This window comes from Hemitrygon akajei, chromosome 14 (assembly GCF_048418815.1).
Source record: "Hemitrygon akajei chromosome 14, sHemAka1.3, whole genome shotgun sequence".
NCBI classification, from domain to species: Eukaryota; Metazoa; Chordata; class Chondrichthyes; order Myliobatiformes; family Dasyatidae; genus Hemitrygon; species Hemitrygon akajei.
Genome location: NC_133137.1, coordinates 40,167,532 through 40,181,908, shown reverse-complemented (window position 1 = coordinate 40,181,908; position 14,377 = coordinate 40,167,532). Strand labels below are relative to the sequence as shown.

The 14,377-nt window shown below is 45.4% G+C and overlaps 1 protein-coding gene across 6 annotated transcripts in view; it reads right to left on the bottom strand.

The window, feature by feature from the left end:
- Positions 1 to 14,377, bottom strand: part of LOC140738519 (unconventional myosin-XVIIIb-like) — a 680,390-nt gene that overhangs the window by 337,108 nt on the left and 328,905 nt on the right. For all 6 annotated transcript variants that reach the window (XM_073065895.1, XM_073065893.1, XM_073065892.1 and 3 more), the window contains one exon: positions 521 to 680. In XM_073065895.1, the coding sequence (XP_072921996.1) occupies positions 521 to 680 (160 nt within the window). The remainder of the gene's footprint in view (positions 1 to 520; positions 681 to 14,377) is intronic.

Below are 14,377 nucleotides of genomic sequence, written 5' to 3'. Positions count from 1 at the left end.
ATATTCCGAATACTGCAACCAGTAAATGGAATCTTGCACAACTGATCAAATACAGCAGCTCATTAACCTATGACCTCTAGTTCCAGTCTCACCCAACCTCCGTGGAAAAAAACCTGTTTGTATTTAACTTATTTATACCCCTCATAATGTTGTATACCTCTATCAAATCACCCCTGATTCTCCTACATTCCAGACAATAAAGTCCTAACCTATTCAACCTTTCCCTAAAACTCAGTTCCTCAAATCCTGGCAACATCCTTCTAAATTTTCTCTGCACACTTTCAATCTCATTGATAGCTTTTCTGTAGGCAGGCGATCAGAACTGCACATAATACTCCAAACTAGACCTAATCAGCATCTAATACAACTTCAATATAACAGCCTACCACCTGTACTCAACATTTTGATTCATGTAGGCTGAAGTGCCAAAAACTCTGGAGAGCTTTGTTTATCTGTGACGCCACTTTCAAGGAATTACGGATCTCTGCAACTTACTGAGATGACAGGCCACATTACTTACTTTCTGGATTCCTGCAGCAGCTGACTGGCGTTCTCCAGCGACTGGTTGGGTTTGGCCTTATTGATCCAGCCCGCCAAGTCGTACCTCACAGGGCACATGCCAAGTTGATGGGCGATCACAAACTGCTGCTCCTGCTCGCACCTCCGTATCGGCTGCTTCTCTGTGAACACAATATATCCCAAAGGTTTCAGACAAGAGCCCTCATCCATCAGCTCTCAAGAACTACAGAACATCTGAAGGCGTGTTGATGGGAATAGCCATCTACTCGTGAGAAGGGCAAAGGGGGAGGAATGTTACAGAACACCAGAGATTCTGCGGATGCTGGAAATCTTGAGGAACACTGTGAAAGAACAGGTTGGCAATGTTAATTCTCCTGCTACCTTGCCCTTTTCCCCAGTTAGTCAACCCTCCTCGTTCTGTCCCTGGTCTAGTTTCCCCACTAGTTCACACACTTTGCCCTCCTGTTCTGCAGATCTTGGGAGTTCACCATTTTCACACCCCAACAGCAAAACAATTACTGGCTTGGCTTACAATTTACTGAAAAATAAAGATTTTAGCCACAGGCATTCCAACAGCTTCATTTATTTTCAGTCACATGGTTACATTGGTTGTAGACAGCAGAATGGCCCCGAAAGACCCGAGGGACAGTTTGGGGTGTCCTGAAATAATGCTTGAGTTAGTGGGAGCAGGCATACCTCGCCCTACACAGGCCACACCACTGGTGGATGGGGGGGGGGGGGTTATTATTCTTTTATGTTCATCTGAGCATGTGGACACTGGTCTATAAATTTAACTAAGACATTTGTTGTAAAGTAAAACTCTAGGATTTTATAATACCTATTTAAAATGTTCCATTTCTGCATCTGAAATAATTCTTATGGTCTGGTCAGGTGAGAACCCCCCCTCCCCAGATCAACAGTAGAATTTCCTGGTCCTTCTCAGCCAGACAGAAGCAGAATAAAACGTGCAGTCTGGAGAGGCATGGAGGTTGGAGATGGTGGTCGGTGAATAGTTACGTTGGGAAGTTAAAGATAAAGTGTGTTGCTAATTTTTGCACGTGTTTCTTTCCATTTGTAAATGCTTCTTTTACTTCACAACTTTTGAGTAATTTTAGCATTTTTTCCCCTGGCAGCAACGTCCTGTTGTGACCTGCATCTGTTTGTCCCCCATCTGGTAACCCTCGTCGGCACGCTTACATCACCTGATAGTGATGTGTGGTACATAGAACCATAGAACATTATGGCACAGAAACAGGCCTTTTGGCTCTTCTTGGCTGTGCTGAACCATTTTTCTGCCTAGTCCCACTGAGCTGCACCTGGCCCATATCCCTCCATACACCTCTCATCCATGTACCTGTCCAAGTTTTTCTTAAATGTCAAAAGTGAGTCCGCATTCACCACTTCATCTGGCAGCTGATTCCACACTCCCACCGCTCTCTGTGTGAAGAAGCCCCCCCCCCTAATGTTCCCTTTAAACTTTTCCCCCTTCACCCTTAACCCATGACCTCTGGGTTTTTTCTCCCCTAGCCTCAGTGAAAAAAGCCTGCTTGCATTCTCTCTATCTATAACCATCATAATTTTATACACCTCTATCAAATCACCCCTCATTCTCCTACGCTCCAGGGAATAAAGTCCTAACCTATTCAACCTTTCTCTGTAACTCAGTTTCTCAAGTCCCGGTAACATCCTTGTAAACCTTCTCTGCACTCTTTCAACCTTATTAATATCCTTCCTGTAATTAGGTGACCAAAACTGCACACAATACTCCAAATTTAGTTTCACCAATGTCTTATACAACCTCACCATTACATTCCAACTTTTATACTCAATATTTTGATTTATAAAGGCCAATGTACCAAAAGCTCTCTTTACGACCCTATCTACTTGTGACGCCACTTTTAGGGAATTATGTATCTGTACTCCCAGATCCCTCTGTTCTACTGCACTCCTCAGTGTCCTACCATTTTCCTTGTATGTTCTACCTTGGTTTGACCTTCTGAAGTTCAATACCTCACACTTGTCCGCATTAAACTCCATCTGCCATTTTGCAGCCCATTCCTCCAACTGGTCCAAATCCCTCTGCAAGCTTTGAAAACATTCCTCACTGTCCACTACACCTCCAATCTTTGTATCATCAGCAAATTTGCTGACCCAATTTGCCATATTATCATCTAGATCATTGATACAGATGACAAATAACAATGAACCCAGCACTGATCCCTGTGGCACACCAGTAGTCACAGGCCTCCACTCAGAGAAGCAATCCTCTGACTTCTTCCATTGAGCCATTGTCTAATCCAATTTACTAACTCTCCATGTATACCTAGCGACTGAATCTTCCTAACTGACCTCCCATGAGGGACCTTGTCAAAGGCCTTACTGAAGTCCATGTGGACAACATTCACTGCCTTCCCTTCATCCACTTTCCTGGTCACTTCCTCGAAAAACTCTAACAGATCGGTTAAACATGACCTACCACGCACAAAGCCATGCTGACTTTTTCTATTAAGTCCCTGTCTATCCAAATACTTGTAGATCTCTTAGTATCTCTTGTCTCTTAGTATTCCTTCCAATAATTTACCTACTACCGACGTCAAATTTACCAGCCTATAATTTTCCGGCTTACTCTTTGAGCCTTTTTTAAACAACGGAACTACATGACGTATCCCCCAATCCTCCAGCACCTGACATGGTGGCAGCGGTGGCATGGTAAACCGAAAAGGGGTGAAGGTGTCAAAAAGAGCGGCAATGCGCTCACAGAAGATCAGGGTAAAGTCAGATGCTCCAGCGATGGAGTCTCCTGAGGACGGACGGTGGGACACGATGTAAGAGTACGTGACCCAAGGTGCCCGGCCTAAGGCACATCGCGGTCCTCCTGAGGAGCCGCAGAAGTCTGTGGGGATGTCGGAGCTGGCAGTTCTTCCCGGTCAGCTCCTCTCTGGGGAGAAATGCTTCTGCGGGAGCTACAAACCAGAGCTCCACCACCGGGGACCCGGGAGCTCCCACCGCATCAGGGTCTCCAAGGTTTATAACGTCTCCAGACCTCTCGGAGAGCGACAGCCCGAGAATACTGCTTCCACCACCAGCACCCCCATGCTGTCTATCTGAGCCTCCTGGTATGCAGGCCCAGCCTTCACAGCCACCACAGGTGCCTTCCCAGCAACTGGTGTCCACACCTGAACCAAGATGCCGAGACTTTGCCTGAACATCACCCAAGATGTCAGTCTTCCAAGAGGGTGAGGATATGGAGAATTAACTCCTGCAGTTTGAATGGCTGGTCAAGACGTGGGCACGTCATCTCATCCCAGAGTACTGACGCCTACTTGGCCACAGATGAGGAAAGGTTCAACTGTTACTCTGGCCCCTCCTGGCAAAATTCAACATTTCGCCAGAGACCTATCGACTGAGGTTCTGGAGGAGTCACTAAAGGAAATCTACCACTGCCTGAAATGACTCTCCTGGTGCTGGATGAGGCCACAGGTCCATGGTAAGGAAGAGATCGGTGAAATCATCATCCTCTAGGAGCTGCTGCAGGTCTTGCTGGGGAACGCTCATACATGGATCCAAGAACACAAGCCCTCCAATGGACTGGTTGTTGCGCAGCTGGCCCAGCAGTACATCAACGCCCAGAGAGGAGCACCCCTATCATCTTCTGCTCAGTCACGGGAGTGGCGACCACTTGCAGGTAACCCTGGTCCACAAATCAGAGACACTAGACAACGTAAAACCTAAAACTCTCCTCGCGTGCTAGCACTGTCGACAAGTCGGTCACAAAGCTTCTGCTTGTGCTTTCTTTTTTTATATAAAACTTAAACTGTTCAGCTATTGTCATGTCCCAAGGGTTGTCCCATGTCTCATTGCTAGAGATAGGGGTGGCTGTTTGCCATGAGGGGTGCAGGGAGCCAGGTAAAATGTTCTGCTGCAATACCAGTCCTGGTGAATGGGCAGAGATTGCATGCTCTCTTGGATACAAGAAGTATGGTTACCTTGCTCAGAACAGAATTTGTACCCCCTAATCTTGTTGATTACTGCAAACACTATGATTCAATGTGCACATGGGGATGTTAAAAGTTATCCTATTGCTGATGTTGCTCTGATGTGAACAATGTATACCTACCTCAGATGAGCATGGTTGATGATTTGCCAGAAGATGTGGTAATTGGTAGAAATTTACTAGTCCTACTAGATTTATTGGGTAACGTTGACTCCACTGCAATCTTGTTTTAACCTGTGTTGACATGGTCCCAAACTGAAGCTGGGTTGGATCCACTGCCAGCAGTGGCTGATAGCCTATTTGAGGGGGGTAAATCATGTCATAAATGCAACCTGGAGAAAGCATTAGGTATACCTGATCACCACAAACCTCACCACAGATCAGTGGGAGGTCCTCACAAACATGGCAAACTCTGTGGGCCTGAATGGTCCAACAATTGGAGGAAGACTGAGGAGACACGGCTGAAAACCTGTGGCCTCACAAACTCTGTATACTTGGGTGAAGGGGGAGGATGACGAGGGGTCTTTTAGCTATAAAGATAGTTATGTGCTGGAAAATAACATCCTGTATCTAGCAGGTACCCCTGACAACCGATTGGTAATATCCACCTGTTGCAGGCCCCTTGCTTTACATCTCGCTCACCTCAAACCTGGCTTGGCCATTTGGGTCAGCAGTAAACCTACCTGAGAGTAAGCCACAGAGTCTATAGGCCATCTGTGTTTGCTGATGTCCAGCAATATTGTACTTCCTACCTGTGTGCCAAAAGACCAACCACATCTTACACTGACAGAGCCCACTTCAGCCTTTGCCCATCATAACCACCCCATTCAGATGTGTTGCTATGGACATTGCAGGCCCTCTAGAGGAAAGCAGCTCCGGTTTCTGTTATATTTGGTCATTTCAACACTGCTACCTGGTTCCCTGAGGCCAACCCTCTGTGTTCCATCACTACCCCTAAAATCACTGCTGACTTAATACAACTCGTCTCCCTGAAGAAATTTTAACTGGCTAAGGCACCAATTTCATCTCATGCCTCCTGCCTGTTACATCATCAACTAGGTATCCGCACCATACCCTACCACCCCCAAACTGACAGCCTTGTTGAAAGGTTTAATCAAACCCTCAAGAACATGCTGAGGAAGTTTGTGTCTGACCCAGGAAGAGACCAGGATAAGTGGCTGCCTTTCCTCCTCTTTGCACATCAGGAGGTTACCCAAGCATCAACCGGCTTCTTCCTGTTTGAGCTCACGTATTGGTGAGGGCATTGTCTCTTGTGTTTTACAAATGAGGGATTGCCTGGAGGCTTCCAGAGGGGAGACTCGGTGCAATCTGGAGAGGGCCCATGACCCTAAGGCACAGTAACGTGAGTTCACCCCTGCCCAAAAGGTCCTTCTGCTACTTCATATCTCCTCCAACAAACTCTTGGCAAGTGGCAGGGGCCTTCCAGCCATCTATGAAGTGTTCCATCTGGAGGAAGGAAAGGCTTCTCAGATATATCCTGCTGAGGGAGTGGAAGGAAAGAGGGCCTGAATGGTCCAACAATTGGAGGAAGACTGAGGAGGCACGGCTGAAGACCTGCAGTCTTGTAGTGCTTCTCCAAAGCTCAACTTGGGCCATCTGACCCCCTCAACAAGAGGGGCTGAACAAAGTATTCCATTGGAACTTCTCTCCCTTCCAGTTCCGCACTGACCCAACAAAAATCAAGCAAACACCAGTCACTTGAAGGACAACAACCCCATCAGGCAGCAACCTTATCGAGTCCCAGAGAGGTTGGTGGAACCACTGGAGGCTGAGATCTGCAACATGTTGAACCTGGGAGTGATTGAGCCCTCCGAGTGAGTGGTGCAGCGTGGTGGTGAGTGTGTCCAAGCCTGATGGGCTCCTGGGGGTTTGCATTGACTTCCAAAAATCAACACCGTCTTCAAGTTCAATGCCTACCGCATGCCGTGGACTGATGAGCTGCTGGAAAGGTTGGGCCATGCCAAATTATAACAACCATTGAACTCTGCAGAGTTGCTGGCAAATCCTGCTGGCAAAGGACTCTTGCGAGTACACTGCATTCAGCACTCCCCTTGGCCTCTTTCTTTTCACTGTCATGCTATTTGGGTTACATGGAGCCCCAGCAACCTTCCAACAGCTGATTGACCTGCTGAGGTCCTCCATTTTGTATGTGATGCAGGAGAGTTACAGGGCTAGTTTCATGGATCTCCCAATCAATCCCTTTAGAAATTACAGGCAAATAAGTTTTCAGCAGTCAAAAAATACAGCTGAATTATAGAAGGAACTGCTCGTCATCTCCCTGTGTATGGAATTGGAGAAAATAGCGGAGGTACTTAATGAATACTTTGCATCAGTACTCACTACGGAAAAAGATCTTGGAAATTGTAGGGATAACTGGCAGTGGACTGAAAAGCGTGAGGATGTAGATATTAAGGAAGAGGATGTGATGGAGCTTTTGGAAAGCATCAAGTTGGATAAGTCACCGGGACCAGACAGGATGTACCCCAGACTACTATGGGAAGGGAGAGAGGAGAATGCTGAGCCTCTGGCAATGATCTTTGCATCTTCAATGAGGATGGGAGAGGTTCTGAAGGACTGAAGGGTTGTGGATGTTGTTCCCTTATTCAAGAAAGGGAGTAGGGTTAGCCCAGGAAATTATAGGCCAGTGTGTCTTACTTCAGTGGTTGGTAAGTTGATGGAGAAGATCCTGAGAGGCAGGATTTATGAATATTTGGAGAGGCATAATATGATTAGAAATAATCAGCATGGCTTTGTCAAAGTCAGGTCATGCCTTACGAGCCTGATTGAATTTTTTGAGGATGTGACTGAGTACATTGATGAAGGTAGAGCGTAGATGTTGTGTATATGGATTTTAGCAAGGCATTTGATAAGGTACTCCATGCAAGGCTGTTGAGAAAGTAAGGAGGCATGAGATTAAAGGGACATTGCTTTGTGGATCCAGAACTGGCTTGCCCACAGAAGGCAAAGAGTGGTTGTAGACAGGTCATATTCTGCATGGAAGCTGGTGACCAGTGGTGTGACAATAGACAATAGACAGTAGTTGCAGGAGTAGGCCATTCGGCCCTTCTAGCCTGCACCGCCATTCACTGTGATCATGGCTGATCATACACAATCAGTACCCCGTTCCGGCGTTCTCCTCATACCCCTTGACCCCGCTATCTATAAGAGCTCTATCTAACTCTCTCTTGAATGCATCCAGAGACTTGGCCTCCACTGCCTTCTGGGGCAGAGCATTCCACATATCCACCACTCTCTGGGTGAAAAAGTTTTTCCGCAACTCTGTTCTAAATGGCCTACCCCTTATTCTTAAAATGTGGCCTCTAGTTCTGGACTCACCCATCAACGGTAACATGCTTCCTGCCTCCAGTGTCCAATCCCTTAATAATCTTATATGTTTCAATCAGATCCCCTCTCATCCTTCTAAATTCCAGTGTATACAAGCCCAGTCGCTCCAATCTTTCAACATATGACAGTCCCGCCATTCCGGGAATTAACCTTGTGAACCTACGCTGCACTCCCTCAATAGCAAGAATGTCCTTCCTCAAATTTGGAGACCAAAACTGCGCACAATACTCCAGGTGGGGTCTCACCAGGGCCCTATACAGCTGCAGAAGGACCTCTTTACTCCTATACTCAATTCCTCTTGTTATAAAGGCCAGCATGCCATTAGCTTTCTTCACTGCCTGCTGTACCTGCATGCTTGCTTTCATTGACTGATGTACAAGAACACCTAGATCTCATTGTACTTCCCCTTTTCCTAACTTGACTCCATTTAGATAGTAATCTGCCTTCCCGTTCTTGCCACAGAAGTGGATAACCTCACATTTATCCACATTAAACTGCATCTGCCATACATTTGCCCACTCACCCAACCTGTCCAAGTCACCCTGCATTCTCATAACATCCTCCTGACATTTCACACTGCCACCCAGCTTTGTGTCATCAGCAAATTTGCTAATGTTACTTTTAATCCCTTCATCTAAATCATTAATGTATATTGTAAACAGCTGTGGTCCCAGCACCAAACCTTGCGGTACCCCACTGGTCACAGCCTGCCATTCCGAAAGGGACCTGTTAATCACTACTCCTTGTTTCCCGTCAGCCAGCCAATTTTCAATCCATGTCAGTACTCTGCCCCCAATACCATGTGCCCTAATTCTGCCCACTAATCTCCTATGTGGGACTTTATCAAAAGCTTTCAGGAAGTCCAGGTACACTACATCCACTGGCTCTCCCTTGTCCATTTTCATAGTTACATCCTCAAAAAACTCCAGAAGATTAGTCAAGCATGATTTTCTCTTCATAAATCCATGCTGACTCAGACTGATCCTTCTACTACTATCCAAATGTGTCGTAATTTCCTCTTTTATAATTGACTCCAGCATCTTTCCCACCACTGACGTCAGGTTAACCGGTCTATAATTCCTTGTTTTCTCTCTCCCTCCTTTCTTGAAAAGTGGGACAACATTAGCCACCCTCCAATCAGCAGGAACTGTTCCTGAATCTATAGAACATTGGAAAATGATTACCAATGTGTCCACGATTTCTAGAGCCACCTCTTTAAGTTCCCTGGGATGCAGACCATCAGATCCCGGGGACATCAGCCTTCAGACTCAACAGTCTATCCAACACCATTTCTTGCCTAATATAAATTTCCTTCAGTTCATCCTTTACCCTAGTTCCTTTGGCCACTATTACATCTGGGAGATTGTTTGTGTCTTCCCTAGTGAAGACAGATCCAAAGTTCCTGTTCGACTCGTCTGCCATTTCCTTGTTCCCCATAATAAATTCACCTGTTTCTGTCTTCAATGGCCCAATTTTGGTCTTAACTATTTTTTTGCTATTCACATACCTAAAGAAGCATTTACTATCCTCCTTTATATTCTTGGCTAGTTTACCTTCGTACCTCATTTTTTCTTGGCTTATTGCCTTTTTTGTTATTTTCTGTTGCTCTTTTAAAGCTTCCCAGTCCTCCGGTTTCCCGCTCACCTTTGCTATGTTATACTTCTCTTTTATTTTTATACTGTTGTTTACTTCCCTCATCAGCCACGGCCGCCCCTTACTCCCCTTAGGATCTTTCTTCCTCTTTGGAATGAACCGATCCTGCACCTTCTGCATTATTCCCAGAAATACTTGCCATTGTTCCACTGTCTTCCCTGCTAGGGTATTGTTCCATTGAACTTTGGCCAGCTCCTCCCTCATAGCTCCATAGTTCCCTTTGTTCAACTGTAATACTCACACATCCGATTTTCCCTTCTCCTTCTCAAATTGTAGGTTAAAACATATCATATTATGGTCACTACCTCCTAATGGTTCCTTTACCTCGAGGTCCCTGATCAAATCTGGTTCATTGCACAACACTAAATCTAGAATTGCCTTCTCCCTGGTAGGCTCCAGTACAAGCTGTTCTAAGAATCCATCTCGGTGCCTCAGGGATCTGTGCTGGGACCACTACTCTTTGTGATTTTTATAAGTGACCAGGATGAGGAAGTGGAGGGAGGGGTTAGTAAATTTACTGATGACACAAGGGCTGGGGTTGTTGTGGATAGTGTGGAGGGCGGTCAGAGGTTACAACGGGTCATTGATAGGATGCAAAACTGGGCTGAGAAGTGGCAGATGGAGTTCAACCCAGATAAGTGTGATGTGGTTCATTTTGGTAGGTCAAATATGATGGCAGAATATAGTATTAATGGCAAGACTCTTGGCAGTGAGGAGGATCAGAAGGATCTTGGGGTCTGAGTCCATAGGACACTCAAAGCTGCTATGCAGGTTGACTCTGTGGGTAAGAAGGCATACGGTGCATTGGTCTTCATCAATCGTGGGATTGTGTTTAAGAGCCGAGAGGTAATGTTGCAGCTATATAGGACCCTGGTCAGACCCCACTTGGAGTACTGTGCTCAATTCTGGTCACCTCACTATAGGAAGGATGTGGAAACCATAGAAAAGGTGCAGAGGAGATTTACAAGGATGTTGCCTGGATTGGGGAGCATGCCTTATGAGAATAGGTTGAGTAAACTTGGCCTTTTCTCCTTGGAGCAACAGAGGATGTGAGGTGACCTGGTAGAGGTGTACAAGGTAATGAGAGGCATTGATCATGTCAGAGGCTTTTCCTCAGGGCTGAAATGGCTAGCATGAGAGGGCGTAGTTTTAAGGTGCTTGGAAGTAGGCACAGAGGAGATGTCAGGGGTAAGTTTTTTACACAGTGTGTGGAATGGGCTGCCAGCAGCAGTGGTGGAGCCAGAATCGATAGGGTCTTTTAAGAGACTCCTGGATGGCTACATGGAGCTTAGAAAAATAGAGGGCTATGGGTAAAGCCTAGGTAGTTCTAAGGTAGGGGCATGTTCGGCATAGCTTTGTGGGCCAAAGGGCCTGTATTGTGCCGTATATTTTCTATGTTTCTATCATACTTTCAGAACATCTCAAGCACTAGTCATCCAATGGAGTACTTTTGAGGTCCAGCTGCTTTTATCACCTAGGAAACATGACAACAAATTTCTGCACAGGAAGATCCCACACACAGCAAAGAAATAATAATCAGATAATCTAATTTAGATGTTGATCAGGGGATGATGCAAAAGTCCACCTGAAAGAACAGATGGGCTCTCAGTTTGTATTTCCTGACACACGCCTGACTGTAATATTCAATAAGGATCCTTGACAACCTATGAACTTATGTTCAAGTCTCTAGGGTGGGGCTGCAACCCATAAGCTTCTGGTATAGATGCAAGAATGTGGCCCCTGGTTGACATCTTGTCTTTGCAAATCCCTGACATTTTTGCCCTGATGGCTCAACAGTAGGATGTTGTCAGTGGCAGTCATCTCCCAGGAGATGCCACTGCTTTCCCTACAGGTGAATGAGCACAGCTACCCCCTCCCCACAACTTGTGTCAGCAGATTAGATCAAAAGAGAAGGAGAATTAGCACATCATTTGACAAATTCTCCCAGGAAGTGATGATTGGCAGAAACTTGCCTCCCTATCTCTTAGTCAGATGGGGGGGCCGTGGGGGAGGTTTCAGTTTTGTGAGTGAGATGCCCTGTGGATAACTTGACTCCTTAATCAGCATAAAAACAGCACCTAAATACTTATGAGTATTAAGCATTTCTTCTGCAGTCCCTGTATCACTTTGGTCTATTTTTTCCCTGTTCATGTTCAGATTCAGTCACAAACCAAATGGAAATTAGTTTTTTTTAGAGAGACATTATTGAAGTAGGAACTGTTTGAAAGTGCAATAGTTTCTATAAATAAAGAAATGGAAAGAGGATCTGTCCCAAGAATCTACTTAACAAGATCATGACAGGTCCGTCCATTCAGACTCGACTTCACCTTCCTGTACATCCCAGTAGACCTTGACTGTAATCCTGGAACTCCCCAATCTTGCTGCCTACAAATTTGCTCTTCTGCTACATAATAACTCTAAAAGTTTTACAGTCTGCTTTTGTACTTCCTCAGGAAATGAGGTGTTGTATAAACACACATCCACTTTCTATTGAAAAGAAGGACCTAATTAAAGTCTGTCTGAAAGTTTGACCCCATCACAGACCTATGAATTTTGCTCTGAGCAACTGCCCTTTGTAGCTCTGCCTTTGGAGGAAACCCTGAGTACACAGTTTCTACTTGTATGTCAGCTTCAGAAACAGAATCTCTGTAACAGACTGGAAAAAAGATTAAGGCCGAATAGAGTCAGAGTACTACAGCACAGAATTATAGTCCTGTCTCATCTACCAGATCCTAGAACATAGCCCTCCATACCGCTCCCATCCATGTGCAGATCTATAATTCCTCTTCAATATTGCAATTGAACACAATACACCACTTCTATTGGCAGCTTGTTCCACACTCTCACTACCCTTTGAGTGAAGAAACCTCCCCTCAGATTGTTTTTAGCCTCCAAGAGGATTACAAGCTTGTTATGGTTGGGAGGCTTGCATTCTTCAATGATCTGGAGAGCTATGTTGGCTGGAGTCAGGACTTTATGCTTTGGCTCTTGGTAGGGTCACCCATGCCAAATAGGTCAATAGTTAGAGGACAGACTAGAGGAAAGGAATGGTCTACCGTTCCTCCAGGTCTGGGGAGGTTCAGCTTAGGGCTAACGATCCTGACTGGTAAAACCAAACTGTTATGGAAACAACAATGAAGAATCCTTCTACATCTGAGTGTGACAGTGTTCATGAGTCTCCACCCAGGACTTGCATGTCTGACAGTAGTGAAAACCAAGCTACTGACATGATGAAGGAAGCCCTGAACACTGTCAGATATGGAGGCCTTCATCACTGCCCTAAACGCCAGTGGCCTAACAGTCAATAGGTAGTTTGCCATTGAATCAGAATCAAGTTTATTATCACTCAACCAATGTACAGAGCTGATATTACAGCTACTATATTTGTTCAACAAGAGTTCATGTCACCATAAGTCATAGGAGCAGAATTAAGCCATTCAGTCCATTGAGTCTACTCCACCATTCCATCATGGCTGATTCCGGATCCCACTCAACCCCTTACACCTGCCTTCTCATCATATCCTTTGATGCCTTGACCAACCAGGAAATTATCTACGTCCATCTTAAATATACCCATGGACTAGGCCACCACCGCCATCTATGGCAGAGCATTCCACAGAATCACTACCCTCTGGCGTATCTCTGTTCTAAAAGGTCACCCCTCAACTTTCAGGCTGTGCCCTCTCGTTCTAGATGCCCTCACCATAGAAACATCCTCTCCACATCCAACCTATCTAGTCCTTTCAACATTGGGTAGGTTTCAATGAGATCTCCCTGCCCCAACATTCTCCTAAATTCCAGTGTGTACAGGCCCAAAGTTGTCAAATGGTCCTCATATGTTAACCCCTTCATTCCTGGATTCATCCTTGTGTACTTTATCTGTCCTTCCATGGCCTTCTATCCCAACCTATCAGACTCCCCCCTTCTCCAGCCCTCTATCTCTTTTACCAATCAACTTCCCAGCTATTTACTTCATCCCGCCTTCACCTGGTTTCATCTACCACCTTGTGCTTCACTCTCCCCACCTTGACCTTTGAAATCTACGCCTTATCTTTTTCTCTCCAGTCCTGCTGAGGGGTCTCTACCTGAAACATAGACTGTATTTTTTTCTATAGATGCTGCATAGCCTACTGAGTTCCTCCAGCATTTTGTGTATGTTACTGTATTCTATCAGCCACTTTTTTGCCCACTCCTTCAATTTCTCCTGCTGCAATTGCATTGCTTTCTCAGCACTATCTACCCTTCTACTTATCTTCATATCATCTGAAAATGTTGCCACAAACCCATGAATTCCACTATCTAAATCATTTTCAATGTGAAAAGCAGCGGTCCCAATACTGACCCCTGGTGAACACCACTAGTTACTGGCAGCCAACCAGAAAAGGTCCCCTTTATTCCTACTCCCTGCCTCCTGCCTATCAGCCATTCCTCTATCCATGCCAGTATCTTTCCTGTAAAGCCATGGAATTTTATTTTGTTAAGCAGCCTCAAGTGTGGCATCTTATCAAATCCCTTCTGAAAATCCAAGTAAATGACATCCATTGCTTTTCCTTTGTCCACCCTGCTTGTTACTTCCTCGAAGAACTCCAACAGATTTGACAGGCAAGATTTCCCTTTACAGAAACCATGCTGACTTTGACTTATTTTATCATTAGTCTCCAAGTACCCCAAAACCTCATCCTTAATAATAGATACCAACACTTTCCCAACCACTGATATTAGGCTAACTGGCCTATAACTTCTTTCACAAATGAGAAAATCTGCAGATGCCAAAAATCCAATGAACACACACATTGCTGGAGGAACTCAGCGGGCCAGGCAGTATCTATGGAAAAGAGTACAGTC